The following is a 19,833-nucleotide window of genomic DNA, read 5'->3' as shown; positions in this document are numbered from 1 at the left end:
TTTTCTTATTTTCATCATAAATTTTATTTGATTTATTTTTATAAAAGTACATATTTTATATTTGTGCTTTTATCAATATATATTCATAACATATATAATACATGAAATAGTTTTAATAAAAATATGTACTTTTAAATTCTTAATTATTTAATTATTTAAAAAATAATTTAATATTATTTTATTTTTATATAATTTATGAGTAAAAATTAAACTTGCATATAATTAATGAAAATACACACAGAGTGTTATTACATTAAATTATATATTATTTTTAAGACTTATAAATATCTAGTTATAAATATCTAATACTTGTAGTAAGTATTTTTAATTTGTTCTGAGGCCATTGCTAAATGGCCATGCTAAAACGAGTATTTTAAAAAATGTTAACAATGGAACAAAATAATATCGATGAAGAATTGACAGATAAAAATAAAAATATATTGATAACTAATAATTGTATCTTATACTTTTTTTTTTTTTAAATAATATTCATATCATTTATAAAATGATTTGAAAATTTTCATATTATAAGATTAAATGCGTTAATATAGATAGTACAGAAAATTTAATGTTAAGTCATATAAATGCAATTTTTTAATTAACATTTGCTGCTTTATATTCATCCTCTTCTTCTTCTGATTGTAATTCTTTAATGGCCACTGCGGTCATTTGTGTTGTTTCTTCCTCAGAAAATGTCGGTATTTTTTGTTGATTTACATTATTCCATGATTGAATTTCTGCTGATCCAAAGAACCAGAAAAGTATTGTTGCAGATGTAAATACTGCTGTTGAGATCCAGAACATAACACGCCATTCTTCTACTCCATTCTATAAAAAAATAACAATAAATAATTGTTTTTTAACTAATTCATTTATATTATATAATTGTTTTTTAATTAATTCATTTATATTATAAGAGAATAATATAAATCTTATATAATTAATTTTATACATACTCTTTCATTTGTCAAAGCACCAATAATTGCTGGAATAATAAATCCAGGAAAACTACCAAAAGTATTCATGATTCCATATAAAGAGCCAGCATAATTGGGTGCAAGATCTTGATGGTTTTGTAAATTAGTTTGACATGCAGCTCCATTAAAACTTAGCGCTACTATTAGCATAACAATTGCAGTTATTGCATCACAACCAACATATGTCATTACAATCAAAGCTAATGCTGGACCCATATGTGCTATAAAAATAGATTTATTTTTCATTCATTATTTCACTATCAAATAAAATTTATTCAATCAATTATCACTCAAATTTACTTACAAAAAAGCATAAATATCTTTCTAATCCATCCTAAAGTAAGAATTTTTTTTTTTCGAACATAATCACCAGCTGCAGCAAATAATACTCCAGCACCAAGTCTTGCTATATAAGGTAATCCTGTAATCGATCCTCCCTAAATGTAATTAGATAAAATTTAACTTATTTTATATGAAAACAATTCTAATGATATATAAAGTAATAATAATAATAATAAATTAAATAATATTACCGATTTCATATTAAAACCAAGAACTTCTAAAGTATATTTCGGTCCATTAGTAGCAATGAAATATATACCCCACATATTTGCAAAATGAGCCCATAACAAAACTAAAAATGGTATTGATGTAGCAACAGCTTTGACTGGTAGTTTCACCTAGTTTTATATTAATATTTAATAATGCTAGTACTGTATAAAAGAATATATAATTTATTTCATAAATTTAAAATATAAAAATTTATACTTACTTTTTGTTTAGAAACACTTGTACCTATTTGTTCTTTGATAAAAATTTTTTCATTTTCTGTGATTCCTGGATGAAGATCAGGTGTATCATATATAAGAAATACCCATAAAGCGTAAAAAATTAATATAAGTCCACTTGTAACATAATATGCAGCTTTCCAACCAAAAGCACTGATTATTTGACCACATAATGTAAATGTTACTACAGTTCCAAAAGGACCACCTAAAACAAAAAATATCTTGTTATTTTGATATATATATTATTAATATTGTTGTAGTATTTTGATATAATATAATTTTATATTTAATTTTTATTAAAAATTATATAAATACCTTGCATTGTCCATACAAATATACCTTTCTCACTAGGAGGAACCCATCTGGCAATCATTGCATGAAGAGCAGGATAAATAGCTGCCTATTAATTTAATAAATTTATTAATTCTTTTTTATAATAAATATTTCGTTATTTTGTTATTAAATATTATAAAAATTATTATTATAAAAATTAATAAAAATACATAAAAAATTTTTATAGATATATGTTTGCTTATAGTGAATATTCATACATAAAAAATATATGTTAAAAAAAATTTTCAAAATTCAAAATCGAGGATATAAAATTACATAAAAATATGAAAAATATTTTTATATTCAAAATTTTACATATATTTTTGTAAAACTATTTTATTCAATGGAAAGTTTAAATAATGAAAAAAAAATTAAATGATAAATAAGTAATAACGATAAATGATAATATTGAGCAAACTTACTCCAAAAAAGCCCATCAAAAAACGAAGAACAAATACTAAACCATAATGAATACCAGAAACCCAAGGCATCAAAAGGTTTAATACTGCAGGTATTAGTGTTGCAAATCTATATTAAAATATTGCATAAAGAATATATGTGTAAATAAATAATGTTTAAAATTTAATACAAAATAACGACAAAAATATAACTTACGCTACTACTCTAGAACCTCCATATTTTTCTGCTAAAAGACCAGCAGGTATACTTGCTGGAAGAACTCCATAAAAATAACCAGAAAGTAAAAAACCTTGTATATGTTGATTCCATTCAAATCGTTCGCCATACTGTAACACGAAAATATAAATTTTTGAAGAAATTGCGGATTTCTTAAATATAAATAAATACAAATAAATACTATGCATATAATATAGTATTATATATAATTAAAAAAAAATCTTACATCTTTAAGTTCAATAGTTTTATTCGTAGTATTACTAATAGTAGCAGAACATGCTGGACCATTTCCTCCACTTTTACTAGTTGTATTTACCATAGCAACGATTATAATTGACAAATTAGTGCGAATCATATATGAAAACATACACGCTAAGAACATCATAGCACCTAAAATTGCTCTTCTTGGTATTCGTTCTGGAATATGTACGTGCACATTTTATTTATTAAATAAAAAAGTTTAATTTAGTTTTATCTTATTTAAATGTTATATAATTACATATTCATATATTATATAAGAATATATAGATATTTTTAAATTTTAAATAATGTATATTTCGAAAAATTTGAAAAAATTTTTAATTTTCGTTTCAATCATAAAATAAGTTTAACAATATTAATAATATTAAATTAATAATATTATTTTATTTATATATTTAATAAAATTTAGTTATTTTTAATAGTTTTTTATTATGAAACTTGTGATTTATTCCATCTGTATTATTTAACAATATTTATGAACAATATTCTATATATATTTATGAACAATAATAATTGTATTCAATTAAATGGGGTCAAATTCCCAGAAAAGTTCTATTATATAAATAAGTAAAAACCGGAAAATAACGGTAATTATTTTTCTCGTCATTCAACTGTGTCAAGATAATACTAACAATATTAAATTTCATATATTTAAATTAAATAACTTCCAAGTTACGACTATTCTTTTTTTTTAGATTGATAATTTTAATAAAATTTATAGTTAAGTTTCAATGAAATAAAAAAAAGTTTAATACATTTCTTAGAAAAATGCCTATATGCATTTGTCTACAATTAAAGTTCCATTTATAAAACATAGATTGATTATTCGATCATTCACGATGTCATATTATATGTTGGCATTGGTCTCAACTCGTCGAAGGTGATGTAAACATTTTACAAACGTGCAATAACGCACGTTCTATCTATTTACGAACCATAAAATTAATTATTACTTATATGCCCTACATTTTTCAAAAAATAAGTAATAAAAATTATATTTTTAAGTGAATTTTTATTCTTATTTAAACTTTTGTACTTGAATATAACATATGATTCATAATAGCGGAATCTTGATCTAGGTAAATTAAACTGTGCAAATTAAATATATACTATATAAATGCATATTCATATTTGTACTGGTCTCATGTAATAATCATTTAACATATAAAATATGATTTCGCTTACAATTAAAGTGTTAAATAGCGCGAAATAAAACGTATTGCAGTGAGTAAAAATGGATAAAAATAAAAATTAATTATATTTAGTTATTCATTTATGAACTTTTCATTTTCTTGATTTAACTGAAATGAATTTATAGGAATTCTGCGAAATGAACGTCAACGTTATCTCTACACGAGATGATATCGCAAATCAACAATGAATCATTAATGAAAAAAATAAAATTTTTATACGTTTTATTATATAATTATATAGCTATTTTCTTATTTTTTATATTAATTTCTTTGATATTAAAGTTATATGAATTAAAAAATAAAAAATTTTTTAAGAATATTTTATAGAAATATTATATAATTATACGATTAATGTTATTATAAAAAGAAAATAATTTTTATTAATTACATACAAAATGTAATAATATAAACTTAATTAAATAGAAAATTTAATAATATAAATTATAATGATATAAACTAGAATATAGTAAAAATTAAATTTAATTGAAATGTCATATAATAGATTCGAAATGATATCGGATTAATAAATATAACAAATGAATGTTTACATGATGCCATCAATTTAATAATTCGCTTTTACAATTTCTAAATATATATTTTAGCTTATATAGCAAAATAGTAGAAGAGATCATTGAAATGTCATACGTTCGGAGAATAAATGGCATTGAACCAATAAATATAGAACTGACTGCTTGTATGATGCCAATAATCAACATTTAATTCGCTTACATGCAGTTTTTAAGTATTTTAGCTTGTATACAAAACTCTATGCATAAATTATTTCTATTTCTATTATATTCATTTCAAATCCTTGAAGTACGATATTATAATATTAAAAATATTTTTATGTATATCTCTAAAACTAAAATTATCCGGCATATATAAAAATAATTGCTCATAATATTGATATATCTCAAAGATATCGAAATTAATATGGAATATGCATTTTTGTATATCATTATTGGTTTTTTAAATTATTCTCTATCGTTACATGTTAAAATGAAATATTAAAATTGTACGAGAAGAAATTTATTTTATTATAAGCTATAACAATAGAATATTAATGTGTATATTTATATCTCTGCATGTAATAATATCTAATTGAAAAGTTAATTTTCATATTTAACTTTCAATAAATTTCAGTTACTAGCACTTATGAATTTATTACGAATAAGTTATAATATCTCTTCTGTATATTTAAGAATAATAGTATTCGTATAGATAAAACTACAAAGAAATATATAAGACATACATATGTATATTTACAGGTTATATCATATGACTAAAATATGTGCATAATCTATTTCCGATATTTATACTTGAAACATATATATATTTACAAAAGATTCCGCTAAATGAATCATATGAACCGAAGTATATTTAAAATATATATAAATAATTAAAAAATTACTAAATAGAAACAAAAATTTTAATATACAATTCTATATATAAAATCAATATTTATTTAATTCTAATTTTATAAGATTACAAGTATGTATTGTTTCATTCATTAAAATAGCACATATTGCATAATAATTGATCAATTTTAACAATCGATATATGATGAATTAATGATAATTTATTCTATTATAGAAATATATTTATGGATTATTATTATTATTATTACTATTTTGATCAGAATATTATAAATTTTAGATAAATATAAAAATTTAATTTTCATTTTTTAAAAAATGAATAAAATTCTATAAAGATATATAAAGAGATATATAAAATTCTATAGAGATATATAAAGAAATTTAATTTTTTTTCAAAATTCTATAATTATATTTATGTATAAATATATTTCTATCAATGCAAGAGATAAGAAATATAAATTAGAAATTAACAAATCGAAAAAGTCAAAAAATAGAAAAAATAAGCATTTAAACATTTTAAAATTGCAAAATACTTACCATTAAATTTCCGGAAGAGAGACATTTTGTTGCTTATTATGTATTGATCAGTTATGTATTATATTGATCAGTTATATGGGAGCGTCAGATCGATATTTTAAGTTTTTTAAACTAGAAACAGTATTTATATATAAAATTGATTACTATTAATAATACTTTTAATCGTTATCGATAATACTGATAAAAAATATTTTAGTTTAGTTAATTTAGATAATATTAGATAATACCTTAGAATTATTAACGTCACTATTAATTAAGATAAATTAGATAAATTGTTTATTAATATTATGTCATTCTTTCATAAATTCGAAATAACCGTAATAGATATTTTTTATCTGGTTGACTTCAAAATCATATATTTTCCTGAAGACGCTGAAAAAAGATACCATATTATCGCTATATCTGAATTCTATATTTAATACGCAATAATAGAATTACACAAAATTTTACAATAACCCATATTATATACATATTAAATAAAAAATATAATAACAATATATAAATATATCATTATCAGATCATATCATTATCTATAATATTCTAATTTCTTGTAATCTAAAATTAACAAGAAGATAACGTATAATATATACGTTAAAAAATATAAAAAATTTTATCATTTCTATATTATTGTTAATATCATTCTTATAATATTTAGATAATATATTTCATATGAATTTATTACATATTATATTTACTATTAAATGTATATATAAATTAATAAAATTTATTTATTTAATTAAACATAATATAAAAATTAAATTATATGATAAAAGAAATACTTGAATATTAAATAAAGAATATATTTTATTACAATATTTTATTATATTGATTTTTAATCATCTTTTAATTTTATAATTATATTATAATTATATATATGGATACAAAAAATAAAAATAATATATGAAATATATTATTGAAAACGATATTAAAAGTTAAAAGTTCTGAAATTAAATTACTGGATTCGACTTTTAATAATTAAAAATCTTACCTTAATAAATTTTAAATAATATGTTGAAAAATTTTATTTTTTTTAATGTAAAGAAAATTAATAAATCCTTAAATTAAAATTTATTTGTATATAATTACTTATCAAATCTAATTTTTTTTCTATTATCTTATTTTAAATTTTAAGGAAAAATTTATTAAATTTAATGAAATAATTTTTTTTCTTTGTGTAAAAAATTTTATGCAAAAATATTTTCGTATTATTACGATCAACTAATATATCGAGGAATAAAAATATGAATTAATCACAATATTTTATATATATTTTTATAATTAAATAGTTAAAACAATTTAATTCTTGGAAGTTAAAAAGAAAAGAATATATACTAAAACATGATTCAGCAAAATTTCTTTCTTCAAAATTAATATAATTACATTTTGTTTTTTAGTTTTAATTGTAAAAATGTAAATGTTGAATTATAATCAAAATAAAATTAAAATATTAATATATTTAATATATAATATATAATATTAATATATAAAAATTTATATAATATTTTATATATTTCTATTATTTAATAAATTCGTATACTAATATACATCGAATAATTTTAATATGAATTACTAAAAAAAAAAAAAAAAGAATAAGAATGTATTTATAAACTATATACTTACATCATTCCTTTCATTTATTGCATGATGTTCAATGAGACTAACCTATTTCCATGTATCTTTTTCAAGATTCAAGATAGAACAAAGAATAATATCCCGCCAATTTGTCGATCAGTATTCAGTAAAAATTATCCTTTTTCACATAGATTTTATATTAAAATAAAAAATTAAACACTTTTTTACACATCCATATAACGAATTTTGCACAAAATATAATAGAATTATTTATTATTAATAACACTAAATCACAATAAAACGCAATATTGTAGAACGATCAAATTATTATATATAAACCACAAGTGTTACAACAAACGACAAACGTGACTGAAACTTAGTCAGTCACTGAACGGCGCTACCTTTTTTTAGTTTTCAATTCGCGCTTCTTTTCCCCTACCTAATCACCTGTTGAATGTATGAGTATATACTTACATGTATTTATACATATAAATGAAATAAACTTAACGGATAAAGATAACCATTCTTTTATTAATGTTCGCACCATTTCCATATATCTACATATTGTTCAACGTACGTAATCGTCAATCAATGTCAATTAATGAATATTGTTAAATTAGTTAAATTGTTAAATATTGTTATATTATAGATTAAAAAAATAAACTTAATATCAATCAATAATATTTTACCATCATATTTATATATATATTTTTTTAGAATTCTATTATCAATTATAAATAAAAACAAAATTATCAATTTTAGAAAAAATGAAAAAATTACAGAAATTTTATAGATATTATATATAAAATTTAATGTTAATATATCTTATTTATTTTATATTTTATTAATTACATATATAATGCATATTTTACTTATTTCATTAAAATTACAAAATCTTAATTAAATATTAACAAATTGAAATGATAATAATAAGTGATAGTATATGTTTATATTTATAAATTATATATTGTATATATATATATGGAGAAAGAAAATAATTTGATTATAAAATAAGTTATTTTTGTAATTATTTAATTTTTATTAACTATTTTACATATACAGTTATATGCTAGTTACAATACATATATATGTATTTTAAAGCTATTGGAAGACCTTTATGCATTAAACTTACAAATTAAGAAATTTAGCTATTGTTAAAATTTTGAATTATTATTGATATGTTTATCATATAAAATTATATTCATAATAATAATATGATCTAATTTATGAAAAAAATAAAAAAAATTCAAGTTATAAACTATGTATGTACATATGAAAATATATGAAAATATTAAAATATTAGAAAATTTTAATTATGTAATAATAGTATTAGAAAAATATTTTTAAAATTTTAATCTATTATTCATAACAAACATTTCCAATTTCAATATAAAAGCTTTGATTAGGTTTTCCAATATCTCGTAAGGCCACATCTATAATAGGCAATCTTATAGTTTTATCAGTTTGATATGAAATTATTGTCTTGCCCCATTTTCCATTGTGTGTCTGAAAAACATTAATATCATAAAAGTTTAATGTTTAAATATTTTGCAAAATTAATTCAAATAACAAAATAAAGTTTTAAAACTTACTCTACATTCATCAATTATCATTTCATATCTTAAACGTTGATTTCCACGTGGTGTTAATTCAGCATCATTCCAAGTTAAAAATTTCATACCCTTTCTATATGTTTTCCTTTCAGAATCAAAATAGCCTATACTATTTTTACAGTGATATGTTATATTTTGATATGCATTTTTTGATAGAAGTTGCAGAAAACCAATTTGATTACTATCTGCTTTATATGTAATCTGAATATTATATATGTTAAAAATGAAAAGTAAAAATAATTTGTTTCATTTATATTTATATTCTTATGTAAATTCAATAAAAAGTGTTACCTTCATTCCATTTTCTATTTCACTTAACCAAGTTTCTGGTTGATCAGTGATATGTATAATTTCTGGAGAATGTACTGGATTTGGTAATAAACATGTTGCACGTTTTTTGGCATCACAATACACTAAAATTGCATCTCTTGCATCACCTTCATTGGGATCAATCCAGTATTCTCCTAAGATGGAAAAATATTTTTAATAAATATATTAATATTCTGTGAATTATTTGATAATTTTAATTTCAATAAATTAAAATTAACAATTATTTTACAATTTATGTGAACTAACCAGAAAGTTTATTAGGATAAGCACTATAAAGATCTCTACAAGTTTTGGCTGGTGAATTCTTTTCACCATCTGGTTTTATAAATTTTTGGAATGATGATTTCAATTGTTTATATGCTTTTTGAATTAGTTCTTGCCTTTCTTGTTCTGTCATGTCTTGACTAAACATTCTAGGTGGTTCATCACCAATTAATGGATCTGGTCCTTTAATTTGGCCTTGTCCTATTCATATAAAGATTAATATAATGATTTAATAATTTTAATATTAATTATTTTTATATAATTATTCTTTTTTTATGTATACAGAAATATAATATATAATAATTACCTAGAAGAGCAGCTAAAGAAGCAGCATCATATCCTAATCCAAGTTCACCAGGTGGGCCTGGAGGACCCGGTGGACCAGGTGAACCTGGTGGTCCATGACGACCTTCATCTCCTGGAGGACCTTTTGGTCCTGGATTGCCAATTAATCCAATTGGTCCAGGATTACCATCTCGTCCTGGACTTCCTCTAGATCCAGGTTCGCCATCTTTACCAGGTAGACCAGGAAGTCCAGGTATTCCTTTCTCTCCTGGTGGACCAGTAGGTCCAGGTAGACCTTGTAAACCAGTAAATCCTCTATGACCTTTTAAACCTTTTTGTCCTTCTTCACCACGTTCACCTTTAGGGCCTTGTAATCCAATAGGTCCTGGTTTTCCTCTAGGTCCCTAATTAAAAAAATTAATTTTTCTTTTTATAACATTTATTTTAAAATCATAATAAAAATAAATATTAATATACATAATTTCGAAATACTATAAATTGCTACATATATATATCATTAATAGGAATAATAAAAACTAACTTGCTGTCCTTCTACACCTTGTGGTCCTGTTTCTCCTTTTGATCCTCTTTCTCCTGCTGATCCTGGAGAACCTGCTTGACCAGGTGGTCCCTATTTATCAAATTATATATTTTCATTTTACATTTTCAATTTATATAATGTGATCATAACTTACAGGTAAACCTGGAGAACCTGGTAATCCTGTTTGGCCTACTGCTCCAGGTGGTCCTTTATCTCCAGGACGACCTGCTATTCCAGGAGGTCCTGGTTTACCACTAGATCCTTCTGCCCCAATTTCTCCTGGTGGCCCAGGTGGTCCAATTGGTCCAATTTGTCCTACAAGTCCAGGTGGACCTTCCGGTCCTGGTTTTCCAGGTGTACCAGATTCACCCTATTATATTATTGATTACAATAAATTCTAATATATATCTATAATTTAGAATAAAATTGAATAATTATATTTTATAAAATTAAAATTTTAATTGAACTTACAGGTGCTCCTCGTATTCCTCTAGCACCTATTGGTCCAGAAGGACCTGGTAAACCAGGTAATCCTCTCTCACCAGGAGAACCTTGAGGACCTTGAGGACCAGGAATACCTGGAGGACCTTGAGAACCACTTTCACCTTTGTTTCCATCTGCACCAGGTAAACCTGGATTTCCAATTGGCCCAGGATTTCCAGGTCGGCCTGCTTCTCCAGTATTACCCTTACTACCTGGCAATCCAGATAATCCTGGCGGTCCTATTGCACCTGGTGGGCCCTAAAAATTTTAAATTATAAAATTAAATTGATATTGTACAAAAATTTTATTAATATTTTTATTAGCAAAGAAAAAACATACTGGTGCACCAATATTTCCCGGTACTCCTGGTGGTCCTATAATACCAGGTTCTCCTCTAGCACCTGGTTCACCTCGTATTCCTTTAGATCCAGTCAAACCAATTGAACCTTGTGGTCCAATTTCACCTGGATTACCTATAAAATTTATATTAATAGTTTACTTGCTTGTAAAATATAAAATTTGATTTTGAATATTTTTTTGTGTATTACATATTATTTATTACCAGGTGGACCAGAATTTCCTTGATCTCCCTTTAAACCTGGATAACCACGATCACCCTTTAATCCTGGTAAACCAATAAGTCCTTGAGGTCCTGGGAAACCTTGTAATCCTTGAAGTCCTTGAGGTCCTCTCTCTCCTGAATTTCCAGGAGCACCTATCTCTCCTGGAAGACCAGGTAAACCAGGATCACCTCGTTCTGCTGGTTCACCTGGTGGTCCTGGTGGACCAATTTGACCTTGAGGTCCACGTTCTCCAATTCGTCCTATAAAAATATACTAATATTATATACTTCTTCAAGATAATAAATACAATTTTTCTATAATATACAACCTGGAGGTCCTTCAAGACCAACTGGTCCAATAGGTCCTCTTTCTCCTTTTGGACCAGATTCTCCTGGAGCTCCTCGTAAACCAGGCAATCCTACTAATCCGGATGGTCCTGAAATTCCTTTATCTCCTTTAACTCCAGGTAATCCCTAAAATAGATATTTATTTTATATATATTTTAGATAATTATTAAAATTTTAGAAAATATATGAAGAAATCAAAAGATATATACAGGAGGACCATCTAATCCTTGTACTCCAGGTTCTCCTCTTGGTCCCATTAATCCTGGCCCTCCTGCAGCACCTCTTTCCCCAGGAAAGCCACGTTCACCTCTATTTCCAGGTACACCTGGTGAACCAGGTGGTCCTTGAACACCTGGTTCTCCATCTTTTCCTGGAGTTCCCGCATTTCCAGTTGCACCTGGAAAACCCTAATTACATCAAATTATGTAATAAAATTATATTGTTCCTTTGTTTATTATTTTTACATATATTTTAAATATTTTATTTATAAATTTTTTCAAAAATATATGTTTTTATATTTTTATAAAATTAAATATAAAATATACCTGAAAACCTCTAGGACCTGGGGATCCTGGAGGTCCTCGTTCACCATCTGTTCCTGATGGTCCAGGTGAACCTTGTGGTCCTGGTGCTCCTTCTTTTCCTGTGTCACCTCTGGGACCAGATGGTCCAGGATTTCCAGGTTCACCAGCTTTTCCAGGCTCACCCTTTTAATGAATATAAAAATAATTTTTTTCGGATATCTAATATTAAAGATAAAATAATAAAAGTAAATATTATTAATACTGGATATCCTTTTTCTCCTGGAAGACCTAGTGGGCCAGGCAGACCTTGTAAGCCAGGTGAACCTTGTTCTCCAGGTTTTCCATCAGCTCCTTGAATTCCTCGTTCTCCTGGATTACCTGGCTTTCCAGGTGCACCAGGACGACCCATTAATCCACGTGTACCCTATAATGTTATATTTTATATTTTTTAATATAAAAAATTAATAAATATATCTAATAAACATATCTAATATTTATATCTAATGTAAACATATATATGTATACATGAACACAAATATTTTTAAAAGAAAGAAAGACAAATTTATTTTGAAAATCAAAAATAGAAAAAAAAAAAAATCAATAAATAAAAAATTAAATTTAGCAATATATATTATAAAACATATTTTCAAATGTATATATTTATTAAAACCTGTAATCCAGGTGATCCTGGACGACCGGGATCTCCTATAGCTCCCTTTGGTCCTATTGGACCAATGGGTCCACGATCTCCAGATTGACCTATAATATAATAATAATAATAATAATAATAATAATAATAATAATATAAAGTATCATAATCGTGACAAAATTATCATAAAAATTCTGATGACATACCTTTTGATCCCATTGGTCCATCGGGACCTGGAAGACCTGGTGCTCCTGGTGCGCCACGTTCTCCAGTTGGACCGGGTGTACCGATAGGTCCGCGCATTCCTCTTTTTCCTCGTTTTCCTTCATTTCCAGGAGGTCCAGGTAATCCACGCGGACCTGGAATTCCTGCATCACCCTTAACTCCATTGTCACCTTTAAATCCTCTTTCACCAGGAAATCCCTATATATAAAAAAAGCTGCTTAATGTATTTAATAAATCTTACATTCATCTAAACTTGGATTACATTATTATTTCGTTTCATAGAATTTGTAGCAATACAAGCAACATATGAAGATAAAAGAACAATATTTACAGGCATGCCTTTTGCTCCTGGAATACCAGGATTGCCAGGTATTCCAGCTTGTCCTCGAGCTCCAGGAAAACCTGGGGCACCAACTAAACCAGGTGCTCCTGTACTTCCTTTTTCTCCAGGTATTCCATCTTTTCCTTGAGGTCCTTGTGGTCCTGATTCACCAGGTTGTCCAGGACGACCAGTTTCACCTATGCAAAAAGAAAAGATTTGATTCAGATCCTACATAATTCTTAAATCCTATATATAGAAAAATTTCATTGAATATTTGTTAATCATTTTGTTGTAGATATACAAATTATAATAAATTATAATAAATATTAATTATTTAAAATATATAAAAAATACCTCGAGGGCCTTGTATGCCTTGACTTCCTTTTGGTCCTTGTGCTCCTTGATCTCCTTTTATACCTGGATTACCCGGAAAACCAGGAGAACCTGGTTTACCTACTGCACCCTACAACAATTATTTTTATATTACATTTATAATTTTTATTTATTTATATTTGTTATTTTACTTACGGGTTGTCCAGGCGGACCAGAAATTCCATCTACTCCTCTAATTCCCGGAGGTCCTGGAGGACCTTCTCTACCTCTTTCACCACGTGGACCTGCAGGACCCTATTATATATTTCATAGATTATTTCTTAAAATTTTTCAATATAATATTTTAAAAGCTATAATGCAATAATTTCGATATAATATAATAAATGGAAAGATGTGAAAGCAATCTGGCAATATTGAAAGTGTTAAAATATACAAACATCGATATTCAATACTCACAATAGGACCTATAGGACCCATTGGTCCAGGTGCCCCCATAGATCCTTTTTCACCAGATACACCTTGTTCTCCTTTCGCACCATCTAATCCTGGGAAACCGCGATGTCCTTTCATACCAGGAAGACCAGGTAGTCCTGGAAGACCTCTTGGACCGACTGGACCAACTGATCCTGGAGGACCAGGTTCTCCATCTTCACCGGTATTACCCTAATATCAATTATTATTATTATATATAATAATTATTTAATGATTTAATTAATATATACATCTTTTCCAGTTAGACCAGGTAATCCTCTTGGGCCTGGGGCACCTGGAGGACCCGGAGTTCCAGGCTCGCCAGGTTCTCCTCGTACTCCTTGAAAGCCTTGTGGTCCAGATGGTCCAGGTGGACCTATTATACATTGAAAAATATTATATAGCCATGTAATAATTAAAATTAAAATATAAATATTTACCTGGTGGACCACGGGGACCAACAGGGCCTACTTGTGTTTGTAAATAAGCATCTGGATTATATAAAGATGCTGCTGCTCCCGTTGGACCTTTATCTTGACTTGCTTGAGATAAAGCTAATTGTTGATAATACATTGATACCTATTTATATCAATTTATTATTAATAAGAAGAAATATGTTATGTAATTATTCTATAAGCAATATAATATAAGATACAATATATTTTATAATACATAGGCACATATAATAAATCATAAAATTTTAATAATGTTAATTATTTACATCAGGTATAGGTCCTGGCGGTCCAGGTGGTCCTGGAATTCCCGGAGTTCCAGGTTGTCCTGGAAATCCAACATCTCCCGGACGACCAATGTCTCCAGGTCTACCAGGTTCTCCCTAAATTATGAAAATAATACTTGTTATTGAAATCTTGCTTATCATTTTTTTCATAAAAAGAATATTATTTACTCTTGGTCCAGGAACAGCAACAGCATTAATCATATTACTTTCACCAGGCACAATTTCAGTTGGTAACTAAGAATATAAATTATTATTATAATTTTATATAATATATTTTAAATTTTATATTCTTACTAAATACTTACTGGATTTCTTTCTGGAGTTGTATGCAGATCATCTCGAACTTCTATTGTGACGTATGATAATATTATATATATATATATATTATAATTATATTTTTATAATATACAATGTTATTATTAAATTTAATATAGAAGAAAAGGACACTTTAATATAATATAAAAAATTCTTAAAATACAAATATACAAAAATATATAAAATAAAGATTTAAAAAATCTCTATCTATTATTCTTTAGGATTAATAGATAAATACATATATATATCATTTAATTAATAAAAATTGAAAAAATTTTTTGAAATATAAATCAAGACATTCCAAATGAATCAACGTTTAGAAAAAAAATTAGTTATATGATTAATCAAATCATTTATTTAAAATATTCGTAATAATATTGATAAGAATTACACCTGATACGAAATGAAACAATACATGATACTATAAGTTGAAAAATGAAAACATACAAAATTAAACAATTATTACAAACAAATCATTTGTTAATTATTATGAATACTTTGAAGTAATAATAAAACCAAAATATTATTACCTTTGATAAATGTTTATATAACAAATTATTGATCATTGCATTAATACTACAAACTAATAAGAGATAATTGTAAATGAAAATATAAATCAAAAATATACAATAAATATTCATGTTAAATTAAATTTCATTTTTCAATATATACAATATATTTTTATTATTTTTTGATAATAAAAAAAATTTGTTCTTAATTTTCTAAATTAATTAATTTAAGCATGCAAAATTTAATTTTTTAAAAAAATTTTTAAAATAATATGAAAAATATAAATATAATATACTAAATAAATGTATTCAAATTTTAATTTCTTTTTTAATTTCTTTATATTTTTAAATATTAATTTAATTTTGTTCTCAATTTTAATTTTGTTATTTTTATTTTTATTATATATTATTAAATATAACATTCATAAAATTTATTATTTGAGATGTAAATTTTACACAGAAATCCATTAAATACCTTGAATGAAAGATCGAATTGTCGTTTGTGCTGGTGAATCTGTAGACAATGCTGATCTATAAAATGTTTCTGTCGGTAATCCACCCCTGCCTTTATGTAACATATAATTAAATTAATAAAAAAATTTTGTTTTATAATATTTTGTTTGATTTATTTATTAGGTTTTAATTTAATTATATCTAACTTTATTTGTTCCAAGAATTTCATATTTTTTTATTAAAATTGAAATATATAATTTATAATATATAATTTTTAAAAATTATATTACATATGCTTATTATTTTTATATGAATATTTTCCACAAAATATTTTCCATCGAATATATGTATACATACTTGCAGTATTAGATGTAACAGATGGTGGTGGTGGTGTAGTTGTAGTTATAGTTTCTAAATAATATAAAAATATTATTAAAATATTAATCTATGTTTCATTCATGTTTAAATTTTTAAATTAAATTTTTAAAGTAAACTTTTATTCAAGAATTCTATTTAATATTTTATTTAATTATAATGTCTTTTTTTATTTATCTTAAACATTATTTTTATAATATTTTATAATATGTACATATATTTATTATATATGAAATTTATAAATTTGATTTTAATAAAAAATAAATTTTAATATTATATATATAAAATATAAGTATGTATTGAACTATAATAAATGATTTAATATCTGTTATTAAATTATAGAAAGATAGTAATACCGGAATACATTGAGATGAGTGTCGTTTAATAGAATGCAATAAAAATTTTAATTGTTAATTTTTATCAATTAACGTTTAATCAATTAATTGATTAATTGCATTACGCAAAGTGTTAAAACAAGCATCCGAAGCTTCCGGTGTTAGTTAGGTGGTTATTAATATATACTTCCTTTAATTGTTTCATAAATAATCTATTATAAGAAATTATATAGATAATAATTTTACAACATATTATATATGTCAATTACTTTTAATTAAAAATATAATTAATTATTAGATTAATCTTATTAATTTTAAAAAAATTTATTCTTTGATATTAAATTTAATTCTTTCTCTATAAAAACAAGAATCTTTAATGATACAAAATTATAATTATAAAAAAAATATTTCATTTATTTAATCTAAATTTTTTGATGCAATACTAAAACAATATAATACACAAATAAAAATATGCAAAGTGAAAACTCATTTCACAAAAAATGTTTAAATAAATATTATAAAATAAAATTTAACATGCAATATTAATTACAGAATTATCAAATATCAAATAATTGAAAATTATTCACCATTTCTTTCATCGTAGTCGTCGTAATTCTCATAGTAATCATACAGATAGTCACCGTTCGCAGGTTGTTGAGCTTGCAGTGACTTCGACCGTTGTTTCCTAAGTTTAGTCCGTACAGAGTCAGCTTGGGGCAGAAGAAGCTGAACCACGACGAACGCTGCGGCCAGCTGAAGGGCCTTCGGCCCCATGAGCGACTATTGGTTGACAAAGTCAGTAATGTGATCCTAGAGCCAACTCGCCTTCGTCTGAAGCTGAGGACAACTAGACATACGACAACTGGCGTATCATCTATTTAGCAGATGCTTTGTAACTCAGGGGAGGTCATCATCCTCCGTTTTACGATCAACATGCAGTCCTCCCACTGTCTTGATCTTCGATGTCATCCCTTCCCTTTGATTCTTTTTCTTCTACATCTTTTTTCCCTCTTTGTATTTTTTTTTTTTCAGTTGAGAAACTTATTCTTCCTTATTCTTCTTTTTTTCACGTATATATACTATTATATGAGGGTGAAAAATAAGTATTGCCGTGAAAAGTAATGAAATTAGGAAACATATTAATTAAATTTATTATTTAAATTTACATTTTTACATATATGTTAAAATTTATAAATTTTGAATTTTTTCAATCATTTCAAATCTTTTCAAAAACAATTTTCAATACTACAATTAAATATAAAAATATGAATATTAATATGATATTAATGCCATTACTTGAATATAATTGCAGCAATATAAATATATATGAATATATATATCAGTTATATTCTTTTTTATATACATATATTTCATCCCCATTTGAAGAAATAAAGAGGTCATCATTTTTACCAAGAAATTGCATGTGTCTTTTATTACGATGATCGAGTACGCGCATCATTTATTTTCTGTTATATATCATAAAACTTAAGATAATAAAGATTTTTATTCTTTATAGAAATCATCTAAAAAAAATCATCTAAAAAAAATTATTTTAAATAATTTTTATATAAATAATACAAGTTTTAATACTCACAATTATATTGCTTTATTTATTTTTTATAATAATAAAAATAATTAAATAAAATAAAAAATATAGATTTTTCTGTTAAAGTAAAATTTTACTTTAATTAATAAATTATCTTACATATCTATTATAAGATTATTACATTAAATACTAATTATTTAAATTACATTAATAATAATATTAATATAATAATATTAATATAATAGTATAATAGTACTACTATAAATATAATAGTATTATATTGAATATTATTATATTGAAATTTATCAATTTGTGATATTTTAAATACAATAAGGTATATCTAACGGCTTGTATTTGTGATTTGAATATTGCGAAAATGTAAACTAGAACATAAATTAAGCAATGCATCGTGTTATTATATTCAGTGTTCTCGTTTAGTATAAGTATATAAACATAAAACATGTGTACATACATATATGTACTTCAATAGGCATATTGCGTTAATTATTATCGAGAATAAGCAACAATATATAGTATATAAATTTCATATTAACCAAAATCATAAAATTTTAAGATAATTTTTATAATTTTATAATATTTTATAAAAAGATTAATTTAATTATATTTAATTTTTAAAAATCAATATTTTTTTTAATAAAATTATAAATCTATATATAAATATATATTTATTAATTTAACAAATCAATAAAATCAATCCAAAATGATAGAAAAATATATTCAAAAAGAATTTTAAAAAAATAAATTAATTAGAAATGGTATATTTATATAAAACAATTTCATTATTGTAATAAAAATGAATATGCAGAATTGGTTGACATACTTTATGATCTTTCAGTTTTTATCGATTATAGCTACGATATTATTATCAATACAGATCGCGTCATTTCGACTTAATAAGTTTATTAAACGACAATCAT

At 24.4% G+C, this 19,833-nt stretch overlaps 2 protein-coding genes across 2 annotated transcripts; both read right to left on the bottom strand.

The window, feature by feature from the left end:
• Window positions 1-416: 416 nt before the first annotated feature.
• LOC552293 (sialin) lies at window positions 417-8,058 on the bottom strand. The gene is made up of 12 exons (XM_026440275.1): window positions 7,722-8,058; window positions 6,329-6,473; window positions 6,102-6,212; window positions 2,961-3,151; window positions 2,714-2,844; window positions 2,521-2,626; window positions 2,081-2,165; window positions 1,750-1,970; window positions 1,511-1,657; window positions 1,282-1,414; window positions 957-1,198; window positions 417-828 (listed from the first exon to the last, which is right to left on the bottom strand). Exons 3-12 carry the CDS (start codon window positions 6,124-6,126, stop codon window positions 595-597), a joined length of 1,515 nt encoding a protein of 504 aa, XP_026296060.1. The 5' UTR covers window positions 6,127-6,212; window positions 6,329-6,473; window positions 7,722-8,058; the 3' UTR covers window positions 417-594.
• Window positions 8,059-8,983: 925 nt separating this feature from the next.
• On the bottom strand, window positions 8,984-18,240 carry LOC410038 (collagen alpha-1(I) chain). The gene is made up of 28 exons (XM_393523.7): window positions 17,937-18,240; window positions 16,997-17,050; window positions 16,662-16,751; window positions 15,668-15,708; window positions 15,531-15,596; window positions 15,345-15,458; window positions 15,064-15,202; window positions 14,875-14,999; window positions 14,609-14,815; window positions 14,348-14,446; window positions 14,174-14,282; window positions 13,829-14,016; window positions 13,479-13,695; window positions 13,294-13,382; window positions 12,886-13,047; window positions 12,645-12,806; window positions 12,309-12,506; window positions 12,081-12,225; window positions 11,752-12,012; window positions 11,529-11,662; window positions 11,178-11,447; window positions 10,861-11,076; window positions 10,707-10,796; window positions 10,188-10,569; window positions 9,863-10,081; window positions 9,578-9,750; window positions 9,266-9,487; window positions 8,984-9,179 (listed from the first exon to the last, which is right to left on the bottom strand). The coding sequence occupies exons 1-28, from the start codon at window positions 18,121-18,123 to the stop codon at window positions 9,033-9,035; spliced, it is 4,506 nt and encodes a 1,501-aa protein (XP_393523.5). The 5' UTR covers window positions 18,124-18,240; the 3' UTR covers window positions 8,984-9,032.
• Between the last annotated feature and the right edge of the window lie 1,593 nt (window positions 18,241-19,833).

The sequence above is a fragment of the Apis mellifera genome, linkage group LG4 (genome assembly GCF_003254395.2).
Source record: "Apis mellifera strain DH4 linkage group LG4, Amel_HAv3.1, whole genome shotgun sequence".
Lineage (NCBI taxonomy): Eukaryota > Metazoa > Arthropoda > Insecta > Hymenoptera > Apidae > Apis > Apis mellifera.
Note: the sequence above shows the minus strand (reverse complement) of the source record. Positions and strands in the feature narration are given on the sequence as shown.